Here is a 19,711-nt window from a genome sequence, read left to right as displayed (position 1 = left end):
TGTTAGAATGAATTCCCGTCGGTGTTGGGCGCATACTCGTCTATCGCGGAAGAAACCGCTATTTAATGATTGAGCGAAAATGAACATGACTAGTTATTTCTTTTATACACTAAAGATCACCATTTTTACCGAAATATACCGTATATCATATACCGAACGAAATTAGATTGCAGTAATCATCTACTTGCACAATTATCAACATTTACAGAGGCTCACAAAATTGATGGTAAACGCAGCATGATCACAAGAGTTTTGTTAATATCTTAGCCAGTTTTCAAACAAGACTTAAAATCTTGATAGGTATCGCTAGTTAATCTTCCTAACCATCGATTAGGTATTGTAAATGTAAGGTTACCAAACCTTGTCTGTTATATTTAAGTGAAAGCTATCAAAAATACCTTAATTTGAAATACACCTACAATTACATGGACGAATGTACTTCATTTGAAGTCATAACCTAAATTTTTAAAGCAAAAACGACCACTGGCCTCTTCAGGTTACTCTAAACAAAAAGACCTTGACCAATAAGGGTTCTGGAAAGGCCCTATCACATTGAGGAATTTGGAATAGAATTGGTACATCAACACGCGATTGACAGCTCTTACCTCGACGGGAAAAAATAAATTGGCCCTGGCCAATCAATATAGTTTCTGTCAAGAAGGAGAATTCCACAGACAAAGTGTAAAATGGTGGTTTTTCAGTAAGAAATATGTGTTTCTTACCAGATGTACCAAATACAAGAGTGTCTTCGCAAAACAAAATCTTCTACACAAAATAGTTATTTGAAACAGGAAGACATGTTTTACATGGCTATATATATATATATATCGATATTAGAAGAAATGTGTGGTCCACCCGAACTTACAGATAAAATGTACAGGTATTCCCCGATATGCTCTATTAATGCGGGCCGGAGGCATTCCCCGATATACTCTATTAATGCGGGCCGGAGGCAATAGCTCATCTCGAATATTAGCGTAAATCGAATTTCAAGATTTGCAGCCAAATTATTAGTTATTGTAGACAAATTAAATTTCGTATGATTTTGCTTCAAGTGGTAGGTTTTAGCTACTAAATTAATTATTTGATCTGATTTCAACTGAAGGTTACAATTTTATTGGTTATCTTTTAAAATGGATTTTTAAAATTCGACTAAAAGGGAAATTATATTGCATTTGACATTCGATGTGTAAAATTTTTACAATATGCTATAAAAACTGTCAAATTTAGAAAACAACGTATAGCGAAATCGCGTATATCAAGAGTAGTGTAACAATGGATTTAAAATTTTAATCTTAAATTCAATAATTTTCTTACACTAACAAATGGCCATGCTTAAACTAACAAACGGCCATGCCCTATACTTAAAACACCATTTTGAATTTAAAGTATAATTGAAACTTATCAAAAATGTTATGACAACATAACGATCGCATAAAATCTGCTAGAGCAAACTAAATTTTACAGAAATTAACTTACAGTGGAACGTCGATTATCCGGGCAGCTCGGGACCGGGCGTAATCGATTTACACGGATAATGGTCCAAGAAATGTTAAATTCATATAAAAATTAAATAATCCACTAGTTTTATGATTAATTCACCTTGAATCAATCGATAAATCGTTAGTAGAATATTATTTTAATCAATAACTATAGGTTTAACAACTGTTCATGAACAAAAATAAATTTCGAAAACACCACTAGACACTACAGAGCTGCACAAAAAACTGGTTGTCCACTTGACTATCGCAGCAAATGTTCACTGTACGTTTGAACAGCTGTCACATTTATGCGCACGGTTAAGCCGCCCGCCGGTTAATCCGCCCCCGGATAATCGACGTTCTACTGTAATTACATTTAAGCTCTATGCAGCTGTACGATATATTTCGTGAGCTACTGTATATTAAGGATTAGTTTTCATCACTCTACAAATGTTGTAACAATGCGTTCACAGGGAAATTATGAATAGATATGTGTAATGTATCATTCTATTCCAATATTTGGGAAAACAACCTTTATCCTTGGTTTGTAATGCTTTATATGTTGAATTGTATATTGTGAGATATCACAAAAAAACAATATTTCACTTTCACTTGACGACTTAATATGGCTATTTAAAGGTAAAGGAGAGCTATTTATTTTTTGAACAAATATAATATTGTTCCACAACACCGAAACGATTGTTAAATTAAGAAAAATTAAGAAGAAAGTGCAGCTTGAAATTGTGATTGTGAATACGATCATCATCACAATATCACAATGTGATCAAAACTGCAAAGTAATGTTCTTCAAAAATACATTATATCATTCTCATTTTTCGCAATATTAAACTCATTTCCAGACGCACCTGATTCTTGAGCATTTGGCACCGATTCCCTATTGGCACGTGTGCAAAAAAAACAACAATATACTCGTTGCGATATATCTAATAACCCGACCATAAAACTGGAACCTAATTACCGGCAGGAAAGTGAATTAAAGAAAGAGAAAATAGTGAACCCAAACACACCCAGTCCCAGTCCGCCCCCTCGTGGGTTCGTAAATGAGAAATTCATTTATTTGCCCACTATTTGGCCGGCTCTAGCTCTTATTATTTTTATCGCTCGGTTTTGCCGATCAGTGTTAGTACCCCTTACTTAGCTGTACATCCTACAATTGAGAGCGCGTTATCATTGATCCGAAACGATCCGGGCGTACTGGGGCGCTGTCGGGCGATACGCTAACGGGTTGACTTTACGAAACGGGGAGGAGAGCTGCATTTTATAAAATCATTTTCATTTCAGTTTCATCCTCAGTCGCGCAGTGTCTTTGATGCCTCACAGCACAACCGGCCGGCTATTGGTTTTCCATCGTTTTTTTTATAAACAGTTTCACTGATCAGTTGGTGGAAAATATTAAAAAAGAGCCAATTGCTCGAAATGCTGCACGATCGTGCTTGGGTGATTCATTTTCCCGCTGATCGATTCGGAGTGGTAGGCTCCTCTTTTTTTATTTGCTGTTCTCTTAACTGTGTCACACTCACGTGGCAATAACCCTGAAAAAAAGGGTTAACAAAAATTACACTCCCAAAAATGTGTTTTCTTGCGCACGAAATGTGAAACCATTAATTCATTTAGCGTGCATACGCGTTTCGGGCATGGCAACGACAAAAGCAAAACCAACATCGATCGCACAACTTTCACTAAGTACGCGCCTAATTGAATCAGACGGTCCAAATTAAAGCGTTCCACATCCCCACCCCGCCCAAAAAGTGCCCTCTGGCTGTCCTTGAACCCCGGGGGCTGCAGGCGAAAGGGTTATCGCGAACGCTTTTCACTTTCAGCGGGGGCAAAGCGGTATCAAGTTACCGGTGAACCAATTACGACGAGCGAATCCTCCGACCGAACGACAGGAAAATGCGCATCAATGTGTCCTGGTGGAGCTTACGCGGCACTTCCGTCAGCCAGGTGTGCCAGTGTGCGGTGGAATTTTTGGTGACCGGTTGGGTAATTAAGCTCGACTCCCTGGAACGGGGTATTTGAATACAATTAATACAATATTTATATAATTTTATTCGAGAGCAATGTCTCTACCGGTCTATTACAACCAACCATCTTGTGAAAAAAAAAACAAATAAAATTCAAGAAATACTTTCGTTTTTGCACGGTTTTTATTTACACCGGCCAATCACCGCCAGTCACTTCGATCCAGAGATGGTACACGCAAAAGGGGTATAATTCAATTAACGCCCAGTGTGTGCGCATAAAAACGCCGGCTAATGCGTGCTCTGCTGTACATGTAACATCCCACACGAATGCGTGTTTCTCGTATAAATTTAGCTGGGACATATGCCAGCAGACTAATTGATCGATTGTCTAATACAAATTTTTAAAAATTTAAATTTCAATGTTTGGTACGATATTTGGGGATAGTTGGGTAGTTTGAAAAAAAAATACAATAATTCAACAAAAAATTGTTAATTGCATTTTTCCGAATAGCTTAGCCTCATACCTTAATTCTCAAAATGCTTGTACTTCTTTGCTGTCTCATAAAACTACCTCTCTCGTTAGACCCCAAAACACACATCAACGAGGTTCGACTGTGTAATAGTGATGGGTAAATTCAACAAAAATCCGGAATCGCTTCCAAATGACTCCGCCAAAATTGGAAGCGGTTCCGGAAGGTAGGTCCGGACGGCTCCGACGGCTCCGACGGCTCCAGCTGCCGACTAGCGGCTCCGGAAGGCTCCGGGCGGAATCGACGATTTGATTTTTTCGGAATCGGAGCCGGAGTAGCAATGCTCGGAAGCGATTCCGAGCCGTGGGTGCGATTCCGGTTACCCATCACTACTGTGTAACTATACCAATCATACTTTATATTATTAAAGATAATTCCAGACAGAATTTGGAAGAAGAGCGATATTCGGGAACACAATCTGGATCTGGACTAGAACTCACACATCTCCGATCTGTTCGATCTTCGACCATAGACTTAACCTCGGCGCTAATCAGTCTCAGTGTACAGTTGAGGATAACGCTCAATATAAAATTGTTTGCGTTCGTTTATTGTTCATTATTTATCATTTAGTTCGAGTTTAATATACGTTTTGTTAGTTGCTCCTACTATTGTTACCCAAATGTCTTGGGAAACCCTTAAAAACAATATTTAGGTGTGCATGTATATTGTCAAAATTAATTTGTCGCGAAATATGAAATATAAGATAATATCAGAGGTCACTGTGTAGAGTGTAATTTGACTTTTATATTCAAATTCTGGAAGCATTTAATTTAAAATTGTAGTTAAAAAAATCTGAATTTAAAATATGCTCTCTTTTTAAATCTTATATACGACTACTAAATGTAACAGCATAGATTAAAGATACAATTAATAATACCACGAACTCAATTAGGCGCGTTTTGTTTTCGATGGTGGTTGGTGAAAAAAGGTTATAATATAATCTTTACAAAATTACAAACAAGCAATCATGTTTACACGGATATACATATCTAATTCCCAAGCCTTACCCGTTGCTTTGCTTCGTTGCTCCAAGTGCTAATCATACCTCTCCCGTGCGACAGGGGATTGTGCCATGTGACCAGTCCAGTAATTCGGTATCTCGCCCGGCCCGGAATGGAGTGATTTTTAATTGAATTAGTTTTGTGAGCCCCATCCCTCCATCCCATTCTACCCCTTTTCCAAACCCCAGAAGCAGAGCGTGCGAAAACGTTACACACTTCATTATCGCCAGCTGGGGCGCGGAAGGGAAGTGATTTGGCAAAAAATGGGCGATTTAAAATACTGTACACTGGATGGAGAGTCCTCTGGCGCGCTACTAATTTATATGGGTTGACAGAGACCCAGACCAGCAAAAAAACAAACAAAAAATCGGTCCAGGCAGAAGAGATCGATGAGCGTTTTCCTCACACCGTTTTATGCCCTGGGCGGACGATAGGTGCGAGTGATTTGTCAACGCGGTCCCGGGACTCAAACAAACCCCGGATGACGGATGAGGCAACGAGGCAACCGTGGATGCGAATTTTTTGGTAAGGCTCCCACGAACACCGGTGCCACTGTGTTTTCCCCCACCACTCAGTTGATTTGTAGCATTATCGATATAATCGATGGGCTGGATATGGCGTGCACCAAGGCGCAAATTGGCTCAACTATTGGGTGCTCTCCCACGATTTTCAGCCCAACACTTGGGCAAAGGGGGTCGCGTCTTGTCATGAACATGCTAGCGCGATAAGACTAATTTGAAGGTGAAGAATCACCCGGAATGTGATGGTCAGTTAGGTGATTTGATGTGTCTATTTTTAAAAGCGCATAAAAGCGGCTTACATGCTTCTCTGCGCCACTTAAATCAGCAGAATTTTCCTTTTTTTATAATTTATAATTGCAAAATCACTAACCAATTTGAAATCACGATTCGTGGGGTATTTTTTTTTATTGATTGATCAGTCTAGTCTCTTTTTTGTTTTCGATTATACCTCCTACTTTATGTAATGGTCGATTAAAAGTTCAGTGCGTAAACTCCGCGATCGGGCAAGATCGAGCACTGAACCATTGACGGACGTGCTACTAAAGCTATCCTTTAACGTCTACGCTACGGGACGCTATGTTCACGATGGCGTTAATTTGCGAGAAAAATTGATAACCAGGTGCCACGGAAGAGCTTATTATAATTTCTTCTTAATCGTGTAAGCTGATCTAACCAAGCATAGAGGATTATAGTTGAAAATAAAAAGACCCAGAATTGTTTATGGATTCATTTAAAAATTCTTACAAAAGCTATTAATTTGTGGTTTGCTTTCAAACACCCTTTTATATTGCCGAAGCTTTAAGGTGCATTTTTTCAATCCATCACAAGTAAACATCAAAGAATTTCAAAATTGGCAGCTTTTTAGGCTACTCGTTCAATTAATTTTACTTTACCTCACAAACCTTTCCTTATAGCAAGGTGTCCATTATCAATATTTGCTACACAAACTATCAAACCATTCCTGCAGGTCGCGATTGACCGGATGTGATGTGATTACTTGCTTTCGTTCCTTGCAACTGTCCGTCAGACCGCCCAGCCAGACAAACCGAAAGAATGAGATGGAAAGTGTATCGCCAGCGCGCGAAAAGGTGGCACAACACAGCAAAGAAGCACACACCGACACGGGCATCGCTCGGCCGGCAGGATGGTCCGGACTATTTTTAATCTGATTTCGCGAAAGGATCGGAATGTGAGGCTATGGGCCCAGCAGCAGCAGCAGCAACAGTTTCGAATGTGGCAACCTGAACATGATGCTCTCGATTGATGCTGTGTTGGTAAGCGAAGAATCACTGTGTGTGTGTATTTATTTTCTTAGCCGGAGGTCACCAAGATCAGGTTGATGGGGCGGCGCTCGCTTAGAAGCCAGGAACAGTAGCCAGAGCGCTGGGTGATGCGCCACCAACGGTCCCGACGAGTTGGCGAACAGGCGACGGACGATGAGCGATAACGATCCGGCTCGGATTGGCCGGTTTTTGGCAAGGGTGCCGGACATTCTTTTGTACCGGACCCATCAAGTCTAGTGCACGAGCGACGGATGGACCGATTGTTGTTGTGCACCCGTTAACCTAGGAAGTTAGGATGAGTGCGATTAGACGGGAATTTTGCAAAGGAAACAAACCTTGATGCGGCCTAATTTCGGGAGGCCTGCCGAAACCGCCAGGCGCAGACTGATAGGCGCATCTTTGCTTTCTTCAATTAGTCGGTACAACATCACGGGTACCAGCCCCACACACGTCGGGCGAACTTGGGTGCACAATATTTCGCAATGTGCCACAACAACGCAACATGTCAACGTGGAAGTTATCGCAAATTTAATGAATGAATTATTCCCTTATCGCCCGGCCGGTCAGGACCTGCACTTTGTCAGGAGGTTTTTTTTTATAATGACTACGTAAATGTCACAGTTTTTTTGTGTGTATTTTTTAATGTTTTGCACATGATTGGAACAGTTCGGCGAATTGAGCTAAACAGTGAGGTAAACGGAAACCGACGCAAGCAAAAATTTATATTTATCAAATTTCATTTAGTTTTTTTTGTAACATTTTGCCATCATAAAACTATTATACAAGGACGGAAACATTATGACAATTGTTGTATTTTTTTAGTTAAACGGAAAAAAAGGCAAGCGGAAAGCATGAACATTAAATGAATGAACTTACAATTTTAATGCGTAATGTAATAAACCGTTCTTCATGCACCGTGCACCCGTTTTTCTGATTTTCAAAATTGTGCTTTTGGCTGCGTGCACGACGAACGTACGCAGCCAGCCAATAAAAAAAGCTCGTTGTAGCATTAAGCACGGGTTTAACACGACACATAAAATGCATCATCAAATACAGTGATTATCACATACATTACCCTGAAAAAATACTCATCAAATGTTTATTCTTTGCCGATTATAAGCCTAATTTTATGAGCTACTTTATGAGAAACAAGTTTTTTCCCATTTATATTTTCTCTAAGACGCTTCTTTTTTTCTATGCGCTACAAAGGCTATAACGTTACGCTTATTACAGGGTTTGGTTGCTTCCCATATCTTTTTGGTGTGTTCCCACGATTTATTAGGCGTTTCCTAGAATTTTTAGGTTCAAATGTATTGATATCTAATCGGTTGATACCAATAAATTATGGGAACGAACCAAAAATCTATAGGATACGATAAATACATCGTGAGACGAGCAGTGTTGTTAATTGTCGACTTTTTTTTATGATATTCGCAGTAAGCGGCAGTCAAAATCATTTTTTGATCATGATATTCATGGTTATCATGACAGGACTTTCCAAAAGCGACAATCATTTGTGCAATAACAATCAATGCTTTTGCGATGATAAATTGCAAAACATGTAGAATGAATGTCATTTGACATTTTTCATGAGACGCCAGAACTGCTTAATCGTGCATTTACCGATACTTAGCCATTAGACCACTTGATATTTGTACTCAGTCAAACAGGAAAATGATGTTCGCTTACAGGAGTATAGAAATTCACGTGAAAACACGAAAAACGACCCATTTTCGATGAAGATCTAGTTCATTTGAGGTACGGCAAAATCAAAAAGTCAAATGAATGTAGCAGAAAAATATCGTCGTGTCAAATGATATTTTTTCTGTGATTGTCGAATGAAATCGTGAATCTAGAATGCAATGTATCATTTTGCAAAATTTTATGTCGACGACTATCACCATTCGCAACACTGAAGTCGAGCCCAAAAAACAATATGCAAACCGACCAATGAATCGTAAGAACCCCTGTAAAAGCCACCGAATGCCAAGGATTTATTATATTTTTTGGTGAGAAGTCCAAAGCGGATTTCTTCAAACGCTGTCTGTAAAACAGTTGTATTATATTTATAGCAAAATGGTTTAGCGTAGTGAAGGGGAAACTTTGTGACTGAATGAAATAAATTCTTTAAAAATATCCATAGAGTTCCAATATGCAAATTGGAAATAGTCAAATTGATAAACCAAGAGTAAAAATATGTCAAACTTTTACGAAATATGTGTAAGGTTACGGCCACGGACGTGACAAAATGCTGAAAAAAATCTAAAATAAAGAGCTTTTGTCACTTTTTTTTACCAATAATTTGATAACTAGAGCAGCTAAGATTTAGTGATAACATTTGACGTTTGTGAAAAAGCGTAAACAAACAATTATCTGGCAAAGTTATGATCCATTGCTAATGTAATATTGCTAAAAGGCACGTTTGCAATCGATGTATGTTTCCATTTAGTATTTTTTAAATAAAATCCATCGATATTCAAAGGCTTGACTTTCGGTCGTGTGGCATAACTTTTTGTCCCAAAATTTTGTCAATGTGTCGTATTTGATGCGGCCACGAGAAAAGCTTTTGCAGTTGACAAGCAGGGACAAGAAGGAAAATTCGTTTTCAGGCAGCAGCAATCCGTATTTTACCGATCACTGAACTAGCGTATCGTACAATTGTTTAACCCTTTAACAGTTTCACGATTTTTAGGAACTGAACAAACCCATAATTAAATAATGGAAAAACGTTATTCAAATAAAATAATGTTGGCCCAATTCGCAAATCGTTCCTTTACACAAAAGATGATGTGCCAAATGTGTCATTATTATTCTCTTATCTCTCTACTCCTCTCCCCACGCGACGATTGAAACGAAACGGAGAACAAAAACACTGCCCGAGTCTCACTCGGGCAAAACACTGAATGGGTAAATAGTATTCAATGGCTTCCAATAAACCTCTCAAAAGTAGACAATTGACCAAAAATATAAAAAAAAAAAATTAGATTTTGGATTGTTAAAAAATGATCCGAGATGTTTTTCTCTTACGGATTTAACGACTCTAACTCTTGCTGCCGTTTAGTGGCTCCCAACAATTCCGATTGGCTCCGACATCAATTTAGGTTTGTTTCCGGTTCCCAAATTCCGAACCATCATCCGCAACCACCATCGTTCAAAGTCCTAAGGTTCTCGATGGGAGCCTTGTTGTTTGTAAATTTCAATTTGTCCCAAATTAGCTCAAATACACATCAGACACAGAAAGACTGGAGCAATAAAGACAAAATGTATGCTCAATATAAAAGAAATGTTAATTAAGAGGCAAAATGTACCCAAAACGACTGTAATTCCATTTATTTGCCACAAAAGCAACAGATTCAACGAGTATTTTAAATCTTTCAACCTGTTGAATTATTTCACGGCAATAAAACTCAACCCAGCGAAACTTTTCTCAAGCAAATCGAACGCACTACGTGTAAATGCCGCTTAATACCGCTCAAGGACGGCAGAGGGTGAAAGAGACAACAACTACACATCGCCACACAACGCGCGTCTTCTACAGTATCTCTCTTTCTACCCGTGTAAAGCACAAATTTCGTTCGACTGTCGTCGCTGAGCGGAAAAGGAGAGGCACTAGGGGCGTGTGGGACTGGTAGGTGTAAAACTCGGACCCGAAAGGAAAAGTAAAGACAAACACAAGAGAGAAAAAAACAACAAACCACTCTTTCAAAACACAGCTGACACAAGCACAGCATTTTCGGGGTGTTGTTTCGTAGGCTTCTGCTCCCCGTGTGTGGGTTTAAACAAAACAGTTCATCAATCAAACCACCACAATTAGATGGTTGATAGGAAAAGATTCTAAAGTGCTACAGAACCACCCAAACAGTTTGTGTTGTTTTGTTTGGAAAAATCGGCTTTGTTAGCGTGCAGCAGATTGTCGCAGCAGAAAAGAGTGTGGGAAGTTTGCACAACAACAACACCCTCCCGCGCTCGTATCCATTAAACCCCACAAGTGCCCCCACTGCCAAGGCTGTTGTTGCTATTGTGCCACACGGAGATTAGGGAGAAGCGTAGATGAACCACCGCACATCCGCCCAGTGGGTTCTTTCCCTTGATTGAGGCTGATTAAACCCACAAAAGGTAAGCTGTGCAAGCTCGATGCTGCAAAGTGATTGGGTGGGGTGGGGTGGCGCAATATTACATAAAAATCCGCATGCCCCCAAAAACCGGATCAATGGGCCAAACCAGTGTGTGCGCGTGTAAGTTATGCTTGTGTGTTTTAAAACCTGAATTGCCGTCCTTGCGTTTTACTTTCCGTTGTTGGTTAAATAACAACGCCAGGGGAAGGCTTCTTCGCAGGTACTCCAGCACTACCAGTTCTTCCTCCCCAGTGTGGAGTGCAGGCCGCAAAAAGCAGGCCATCTCAATCGGTCGATGGTCATCGTTTGTGGTTACGCACCACACACACGCTTATCATCGGGCCGGGAACAGAGATTGCTGCGTGCACTGTAAACTATTGTGTGTGTTTTCCCTCCCTTTCCTCCCTTCCAACCACACAAAATCACCCCCGTTCTGCCCATGAGTATCGGCCCTTATCGTGTCGCTTCTTCCAACACGCTAGCGTACTTTTGCTTTCTTTCTTTGCTTATCCCACAGGGCTGAGCATTCACGGTGGAGAGGACGACCAAACCCGGGACAGTAGCAGTAGCATAATAGCATAACAGCGGTCACCACAACGTACCTGCACACGCGAGGATGATGCACATGTCCTTCTGGTGGGGCTCGAACGTGGGCGACGTGTTCTTCTCCGGCCTGACGGTGAACGGTACGGGACCAATGGTGGCCCTCTGTCTCACGCTGACCGCCCTGTCGGTGGCGTACGAAGGGCTGAAGGTAAGAAGGTGGGCAGCAGTAGATAATGTGCAGCTACACGGTTCCGCCCGTTCGGCGAGTTCACTGACCGATAGGTGCCCCGTGCATCTTTGTTTGGTGAAAAAACCGCACTTACAAAGTAGAACAAACGATATCTGAAATGACAATCGTAAGTTAGCACAGCCCATCGCTCAATAATTCATTTGTTTTACCTTTCTATTTTAGATCCACGGTGCTAAGGTGCGCGCTAGGACGGCACGCGAACGGGTACGATCCGCCTCGTGTCCACCGAGCGAAAGTGCCACTCTGCTCTCGCTGGAGGGTAGCGTCAGCAATGGGCCACTGAGCGGCAGCAACCTATCGCGCCGCATCCGGAAGCTGGCCGCCGAAGCCGTCACCTTCCTCTTTCACAGCATGCTCGGCTATGCGCTCATGCTGACGGTGATGGTGTACAATGGGTACCTGTTTGTGGCGGTCGTCGGTGGCATGGGGCTCGGTTACTTCCTGTTTGGCCACCTCTCGATGAAGGTCAACATGGAGAATATACAGGCGCACCAGACGAAAATGATCTGCACCACGCGCTGCCTACAGCAAGGTGAGTGTGTGGCTGAAAGAGGGACAGCAAAGTGACGTCTTTGTGTGAATGTCAATGTTCACTATGATCCCGGTTGGGGGAGCGCAATCGACTTACCCATTTCATCTCTTTGTAGCACTAGCAATCTAGCACTGCTGCAAAATGTCATGAGCATCACGTGATACAGTCAGAATTCAATAGTTGAACGATTTTTAATTGGCATGCTTTTTAGTTGAACGCTCAATAGTTGGCTGACAGTTCAATTAAAAAGCATGCGTTTGTATGGAAAAACCGGTTGTTGAAAAAATCACAAAAATGTCATGGCCTACTGAGAAAAATTACAGAATATTTTTGTATGGAAAAACGTGTCAACTAAAAAGCACATAAAACAATAGTTGGCAGGGAATCGAGGTTCAACCAGTGAGTTCATACTGTACTCATCAACGAACCCAATGAACATATCCTTGGTAGCTTGATGCTCATTGCTGATACTCAATGAAAGTGCGTCATGACATGCCGAACACGATATGCGGGTGCTTAAGTCAACCGCGGTACTCTGACTCACAAGCTGAGCTTAATACCGTCACAAGCATAATCATGACTTTTTCTGCCTGTGAACAGTGCTGCCAAATGCCACTGTTTCAGTCACCAAAACACTCATGACTAAAACGAAGCTCAAATCAGCTCACGGTCACAACTGTGATGATCAGAGGTAAGACTCAAACAGTTGGTGGACCAATCACATGCTTAATGACATTTTGTTTAGCACCCAACTCTTGGTCATTCACTTGGTCATGGCATTTTCTGTTGGTGATAATCACGACATTGTTGCAATATACTTGGGGGGTGGTTCCACTGTCGGGTCAAATCAAGCGAGAAACAATGATCATTTTGTGTCATGGAACCACTTGCACGCACCGCATATCTCCCATGACTATCGTGATGATCACCGTTTAAAAATGTCGCACAAAATGTCACAAAGCATGTGATGGTCGCACCAACTGCTTGAATCTCACCTGTGATCATCACAGTATAGCTCGTGGCGCTGACATGATTTTGTTTCAGTCGGAATTTCTCATGACTATGTCAGTGACATTTTGCAGAACTGATCACATCAAAAAAAGTCATGACATAGTGACTAACCAAGCGATGATTGCAAAAATGTCACGAAGCATGCATTGATCACACCAATCGTTTTGAGTATCACCTCTGATTATCAGAATTGAGTACGTGGCACTGACATGAATTTTGTTTCAGTCAGATTTTGTTATGACATTGACAGTGACATTTTGAAGAACTGCTACCAACACACGCATAAATTTCATGTCTAATCGTCCTATCTGATCATGTCCTGTTTCTTCTCTTCTTTCTCTCTCTCTTTCTTTCTCCTTCCGCTTTCTGAACGATTCTGCATTGGTGCAAAAGGTGCGGAAAGCTGCGCAATGAGCCACTCAGCGCCCTGTCCATCCGCTGTATGTGACAATCGGTTTTAGAACTGTTCTGTTGTGCCATTTTTTTTTCTTTCTACTTTTCCCTTATACCTTTTTCTGTTTCTTTTTGCCTGTTTTAGCGCACTACCCGCTCTAATTATCAAACCCTGACCTAAGTTGTATAGTATCATCATCCCTCGCGCCGTCATTTGAACACACATGCATACATTTTTAACCTTCCGAACACGCTGGCTACAGTTCCCCATTTCCTGTACAATAATCCCGCCACAATCCATCATCCTCGTTCTTCTGTGCCCGTCGTTTTTCTGGTTTGATTTTGTTGCTCTTTCTGTTCTGTGTTTTTAAGTTTCTGGTCTGATTTTGTTTCTCCTTTTTTGTGTTGCTGTCGCTTCCCTTACTTTTTTGTTACAGAATCGGTAAACCCTTCCGCATCGACCAGTCTCGAGCATTACCCGCGTGACTCCTCGTCGTTGGACGCAGAGCATGGCACAAGCAGTCGGTATGGCATCGCGCACGGTTCGTCTGGCTGTCACTAGAGCGGGAAATGTAAAGCGTAAAACAAAAAACGGCCTACCGAACACAAATTACGATACAATTCCTGCACAGTACCCAAAGTCCCACACTATCCACTTGCTGGCGGTTTCCACGGGTTGATGCCGCACCGAAACTGTGATCTTTTAGCGCTTTTTCCGCCTCCCCGTCTGAAGCAGGGTGCTGAAGGAACCGACCGAAAGGGTCAACTAACACATGATCATACTTTAAATTAGCGGGGAAGAGAAGGTGCCAACCTATATAATTACCATTTCAACCAAGAACAAACAAACTAATTGACAATATTTAAGGAACAAAAAAGGGGGACCGGTCGCGTGCTATTTAAGTACTAAAAAAAGAGGGTGTTTGCTTCCAATATTTTACAAAACAAAAAACATGCTTCCGTCTTTGTGTATTCTAATAATTTGTGATATTTTTTGTTGTCAAGCATCCTTCCCACAAAGGGGACTTTTCTTCAACTGTTTGTTTGTACAGAAACCTGCAAATGTTTATAATTGTATATTGAAGAGAGAAGGAGAGAGAAAAAAGGTGTAAAACTTTCGCAATAAAGCCACAAAAGACAATGCATCGTTACCACACTAAGTCATAAAGCAAACGGAAAAGCGTGGAATTATTTTTACGGCATTTGTGCGAACCGTTTGTAATCGATCTTTTCCAGCTGCACCAGCGGTTTCAGCTGCTCGGCAAAGATGCGCATATCCTCGGCGATTGCGTCCTGGCCCTTGGGCGCCAGCACCGACAGCTCCACCAGATAGCTTTGGGAGATGGGTTCGGTCATGTTTTTCAGGATTTTAGAGACGGTAATCTTCATGCGACCCTTGCGAAACATGTACCCCTTGGTGGAGTACTCGAAATCGAGCCGGAAGCCCATCTCGGTCAGGAAATCGATCACGTGCGGGGTGCAGGCAATGTCGAGGCTGCTGCGGACCAGCGTGGGACGGGTCCGGTCGCCCAGCTCGGGTTGACCGATGTAGCGCAGCTGGAGGGGAGCTTCCACGTCTTGCGCACGGCGCACACGGACCGTCATTACGGGGGTCTAGGAGGGGAAATGGCGGAAAAGGTGTAAGTAATTTGGGGAATGGAGAAGTGTTCCACAGGTGAGTCACCTTCTCTGTAGGAAGCTTCAAGCTGAAGCACATTTCAATATCGCTGAAGGTTTCCGGGCTAGCATCCACATTGTCGCAAAGACCTCGCAATCTGTGGAAATAGACAAAACATACATTTTACTGTTGTAGATTTTCCTTCATTTAACCCATTTTCATGCCTCAGAGACGTATGTGAGAATTATAACTGATCATTATGATCCATCGCGTTGACTCCCAATTCAAATTTCATGCTTTCACCAATTCTTCATTTGTATGATGTCCTTAGTTACTGCTCCCTTTTATTCTAATTATTGTATCATTATTTCCCAATATCGGTCTGTTGATCGAAACTGCGGCAATTTGGTGGATTCAGGTTTTCTGATATGAATTTCACATCATTATCGTTGTACCATTGTAGCACGTCCTTGCTATAATGGCAGCTTGCTAGATCAGGCCAAAACATGATTGGACCATCACGATACCTAATAATTGAAAAAAAAAAATCGTTTCTTAAGGCGCTCTTTCTTATACCCAAATTCATGTTCTTATTCGTCACAAGCACAGTGGTTTTTGCCACATGAGCAGATTCCTTGCCAAATCATAAACTATAAAATCGGCTTTCACGTAGGATTCATCATCCATCAAAATACAAACCACGCGGTTTGGTCAGCACTTGATCGTACAGCTTCCGAGCCCGGTTTCTGGCCATTGTTTGTTGTTTAATGTTTCGATTGGGTACGATTGGGATCGTTCAGCTCTTCCAAAAAGGCTCTCCAGGCAGCGCTAACTCGTTCACAAGGAGCAAACTGATTGTGTTCGAGCGTGTCTATAGCTGCACACGTCTGACATGTAATTGGTATGTAGTACCATTCCATCTACTAAAGCATGGGTCTCCAAACTATGGCCCGCGGGCCGCATGCGGCCCTCAAGAGCTTAAAATGCGGCCCACGATGACTTTGCCAGATTTAAAATCGTTAAATTATCGTTCTTTTTATGTACCGATTCATAAGAAGTGCCCTACATTTTCTCGCTGGACCTCGCGGAAGCGCTAGTTGTTCTAGTGGAATACGTATACCTCCAAATCCATAGAAAAGAAGATAACCGGTTAGCGAGGTTGCCTTTGGTAATGTCCATTATTCTTGCTGAGCAGATTGACCACCAACCACAACTTACGCAGCAAAAAAATGGTAAAACTATTCTCTGTTCTTCAATTGTGATCTCTCACTTTATGCAGCCGAGATTTGCTGATCAGCAGGGACATTCCAATTCTGGGACGCACATTCATGAACTTAATCGCCACCGAATAATGTCTATATCTCAGGCATGAGACAAGACCTGAAAAGAGTCTATAAAATCTGGTTCCGGAAGACTCTATACTGGTTCAGCGTATCACCCCTCTTGGAGCGAGCGTTGTTGTGGAGGCACAACACAGGCAATATTATACACTGCACTGAATCTGGTACTGTCCTTTGCATCAGCAAGGACATCTGCATTGAAAGATTATCTGAAAAGAGGAACCATTATCCTTTAATCAACCCCCAAACCGATGCTTACCGGTGAAGCAGATTCTCGGCTGCCGAATCTAGTATCGAACCCTGCAGCAGAAACTCCTGATTCGGTATGATATTTGAGCTGAGCGCTTGCTGCAGCAACTCGGCAGCATTAACTTGTGCGCCCATCCTTCGTTTGCGGAATGAGAGTTTTTATCACAAATTTCGGTTAAAAATGCAACCACAACTGGTAAATGTTTACCGGAGCGCGCAGGAGAGAAAAAAAGCAAACAACTAAACACAAACAAAGCGCTGTCACTTTATGACAGCTTGCGCATGTTCCAAGTAGTGATGGGTTATCGGAACCGCACTCACAGCTTGGAATCGCTTGCGGGCTTTGCTACTCCGGCTCCGATTCCGGCTAAATAAAACCGACGATTCTACCCGAAGCCGTTCGGAGTCGTTGGGAGCCGTAGGAGTCAAATGTAAATCAAGAAGACATTTTTTTTACTTATCAACTCCTAATGTTGTATTAGATTTTGGCGACTTGAAGCACCTCAGAATACTTCCGACTGTTTCAACGGTTCCGAACGGCTCCTACTACTCCGGACGACTCCAATCGCTCAAACGGCTCCGACCGGCTTTGGCTTAACGGTTCCGAGCTTGGAGTGTTGCACCTACCTTGCGGAACCGCTTCCGATTTTGGGGGAGTTGTTGTTTGCATACGGACGTTACACGAGGCGTAAACTCAAAAAGTTTACGCTTGATTTGTATGGGAGAGCGTAAACTTCCTGTCAAAAAATTATAGTTTACGCTTCGTGTGACGTCCGTGTAAATTTTAGAGAGGCTTTGGCTCCGACTGACTTCTTACGCCTAAATTTTGGCGGAGTCATTCGGAAGCGATTTTTGTTGAATTTACCCATCACTAGTGCCAGGGCAAGTTAAGGAAAGGTGAGCTACATGCACCTTGGTTGATTCGGTTGTCAAAAACATATGTTTCGCCAGGAAGCAAATCACAATAAAACAAAGTTTGCTGATAATTTTTAAAGAAAAGTGTGCAATTTACGTCTATAATCAGTATTAAATAAGCTAATAGGGCCTTGTGCAAAAATCGTACAAGGGGCAGTGCAAAAATCGTACATTTATTCTGTCAAATATCATACCAAAACAACTCCATTCCACGATCCATTCCCAAAAAACCCCCGGCGTTTCCGTGCTCATTTGTATGTGTGTGTTGTGCACGTGCTACAGGTGCCCAACACAAACAAAGCACGATCCTCGGCTGTAAATTACACAATCTAGCCAAGCTGCAATGATTCCAGCGTAAAGTCGCGCTCGCTATTTACTATTCATTGCCCACACACGCCGGACGCTCGCTTTCTCGCTCTCTCTCGCTCTCCGATTCTCCACAATCTGCAAATCATTCCCCGATTGAAGACCCGTGCACCATGACGTCGGCAAGACTGCACAGCAGCATATTCCATCCCACCCTGCGAAAACTCCAGTGCCAGGATGTGGCCATCGCAGCGCACAACCTGATGTACCCGGTGTTTTTGGTGTAAGGAAGCTTCCCACTCGCAGGTCAAAGTGTGCCGTGACAATGACTAACATCGCTTTCTTTCCCTTTCCCTTTTTCAGTGACGACGATGATGCAGTCCAGCCCATTCCAAGCATGCCGGGAGTGGCCCGGTACGGTCTCACCACCCTGCTGGCCCACCTGGAACCGCTCGTTGCGAAGGGTCTGCAATCGATCCTGCTCTTCGGTGTGGTTGATAAAATGCCCAAGGTATAACTTCCATGTGTAGCTTAGCTGCAAATCACCCAGTGCAGTGATAACACACACACGCACAATCGACACTTTCATTTGCACGAGCCCATCGTAATCACAAACAAACGATTTTTTTTATTCGATTTCCATTTTTAGGACTCCACCGGTTCGGGTGCCGATTGCGCCACCAATCCGGTGATACGCGCCCTGCCCCGTCTGCGGGCAGCCTTCCCCGAGCTGCTGATTGCGTGCGACGTCTGCCTCTGCCCGTACACCGACCACGGCCACTGCGGTGTGCTGACCGCCGACGGGCTTATCGACAACGGGCCAAGCATTAAGCGCATCGCCGAAATTGCCCTAGCGTATGCACAGGCCGGTGCGCACATTGTTGCACCGTCCGACATGATGGACAATCGCATTGGCGCGATAAAGGAGGCACTGAGGGGGAGCAATCTCGAAAACCGTTGCTCCGTGCTGTCGTACTCGGTGAAGTTTGCGTCCGGCTTTTATGGGCCGTTCCGGGATGCGGCCAAATCGGCACCGGCGTTCGGCGACCGGAAGTGCTACCAGCTGCCACCGGGCTCGAAAGGCATAGCAAAACGGGCTGCGGTAGGGCAATGTTTGCTAACCTTTTTTGCTATTGTTGTGTTAAATATTTCCATTATTTGCTTTTATTTTGTAGAAACGTGACGTGGAGGAAGGCGCCGACATGCTGATGGTGAAGCCGGGCATGGCCTACCTCGACATTGTGAAGCAGGTGAAGGACGACTATCCCGAGCTTCCGCTGTTCATCTATCAAGTAGGATTGTTGTTCAACTAATTTCCATTATTATTCAATTAAATGTTGAATTTATTAAAATTTTCAGGTTTCGGGCGAGTACTCGATGCTGCTAAATGCCGGCCAAATCGGTGCCTTTGATCTGAAGACTGTCCTGTGGGAGGTGCTGGTCGGTATGCGCCGGGCCGGTGCCGACTGTATCATTTCCTACTTCACGCCGCTCGTGCTAGACTGGCTGAAGGAATGAGATTCCCCTTTGTCCTCGTGATGCTGATAATAGTGATAACGTTTTGATTTGGTGTCGGGAACATCAGTATATGTTTGTATCGACAAAGCATCTTGTTTATTGTTGCAATGAATCTAC

General features: G+C 42.7%; 3 protein-coding genes across 6 annotated transcripts; 2 read left to right on the top strand and 1 right to left on the bottom strand.

Annotated features, from left to right (window-relative positions):
* Nucleotides 1-10,308: 10,308 nt before the first annotated feature.
* On the top strand, nt 10,309-14,821 carry LOC120902724 (high affinity copper uptake protein 1-like). Of its 4 annotated transcripts, none has more exons than XM_040311710.1 (5): nt 10,436-10,917; nt 11,434-11,670; nt 11,875-12,244; nt 13,649-13,695; nt 14,086-14,202. In XM_040311710.1, exons 2-5 carry the CDS (start codon nt 11,533-11,535, stop codon nt 14,092-14,094), a joined length of 564 nt encoding a protein of 187 aa, XP_040167644.1. In that variant the 5' UTR covers nt 10,436-10,917; nt 11,434-11,532; the 3' UTR covers nt 14,095-14,202. The 4 variants fall into 4 exon arrangements, with proteins under 4 accessions (XP_040167642.1, XP_040167644.1, XP_040167643.1 ...); XM_040311709.1 differs by lacking the exon at nt 14,086-14,202 and adding an exon at nt 13,794-13,909; XM_040311708.1 differs by lacking the exons at nt 10,436-10,917; nt 13,649-13,695 and adding an exon at nt 10,309-10,429 and having other exon boundaries at nt 14,086-14,821.
* LOC120902723 (mediator of RNA polymerase II transcription subunit 18) lies at nt 14,044-17,106 on the bottom strand. The gene is made up of 3 exons (XM_040311706.1): nt 16,866-17,106; nt 15,333-15,423; nt 14,044-15,262 (listed from the first exon to the last, which is right to left on the bottom strand). Exons 1-3 carry the CDS (start codon nt 16,988-16,990, stop codon nt 14,843-14,845), a joined length of 636 nt encoding a protein of 211 aa, XP_040167640.1. The 5' UTR covers nt 16,991-17,106; the 3' UTR covers nt 14,044-14,842.
* Nucleotides 17,107-17,803: 697 nt separating this feature from the next.
* On the top strand, nt 17,804-19,684 carry LOC120901920 (delta-aminolevulinic acid dehydratase). The gene is made up of 5 exons (XM_040310284.1): nt 17,804-18,359; nt 18,440-18,587; nt 18,726-19,178; nt 19,252-19,368; nt 19,436-19,684. The coding sequence occupies exons 1-5, from the start codon at nt 18,250-18,252 to the stop codon at nt 19,592-19,594; spliced, it is 987 nt and encodes a 328-aa protein (XP_040166218.1). The 5' UTR covers nt 17,804-18,249; the 3' UTR covers nt 19,595-19,684.
* Nucleotides 19,685-19,711: the final 27 nt, after the last annotated feature.

Source organism: Anopheles arabiensis, chromosome 3 (assembly GCF_016920715.1).
Source record: "Anopheles arabiensis isolate DONGOLA chromosome 3, AaraD3, whole genome shotgun sequence".
Classification (NCBI taxonomy): domain Eukaryota; kingdom Metazoa; phylum Arthropoda; class Insecta; order Diptera; family Culicidae; genus Anopheles; species Anopheles arabiensis.
This window is presented reverse-complemented; position numbering and strand designations above follow the sequence as displayed.

What these genes read in the sequence shown, in the direction of transcription:
- LOC120902724 (XM_040311708.1), top strand. Translation starts at nt 11,533, where the DNA reads ATGATGCACATGTCCTTCTGGTGGGGCTCGAACGTGGGCGACGTGTTC. An exon ending in TGGCGTACGAAGGGCTGAAG is followed by an intron (nt 11,671 to 11,874) that starts GTAAGAAGGTGG and finishes TTTCTATTTTAG; the next exon opens with ATCCACGGTGCTAAGGTGCG. An exon ending in CACGCGCTGCCTACAGCAAG is followed by an intron (nt 12,245 to 14,085) that starts GTGAGTGTGTGG and finishes TTTTTGTTACAG; the next exon opens with AATCGGTAAACCCTTCCGCA.
- LOC120902723 (XM_040311706.1), bottom strand. Translation starts at nt 16,990, where the DNA reads ATGGGCGCACAAGTTAATGCTGCCGAGTTGCTGCAGCAAGCGCTCAGC. An exon ending in GCCGAGAATCTGCTTCACCG is followed by an intron (nt 15,424 to 16,865) that starts GTAAGCATCGGT and finishes CTATTTCCACAG; the next exon opens with ATTGCGAGGTCTTTGCGACA. An exon ending in TGAAGCTTCCTACAGAGAAG is followed by an intron (nt 15,263 to 15,332) that starts GTGACTCACCTG and finishes TTCCCCTCCTAG; the next exon opens with ACCCCCGTAATGACGGTCCG.
- LOC120901920 (XM_040310284.1), top strand. Translation starts at nt 18,250, where the DNA reads ATGACGTCGGCAAGACTGCACAGCAGCATATTCCATCCCACCCTGCGA. An exon ending in ATGTACCCGGTGTTTTTGGT is followed by an intron (nt 18,360 to 18,439) that starts GTAAGGAAGCTT and finishes TCCCTTTTTCAG; the next exon opens with TGACGACGATGATGCAGTCC. An exon ending in TTCCGCTGTTCATCTATCAA is followed by an intron (nt 19,369 to 19,435) that starts GTAGGATTGTTG and finishes TAAAATTTTCAG; the next exon opens with GTTTCGGGCGAGTACTCGAT.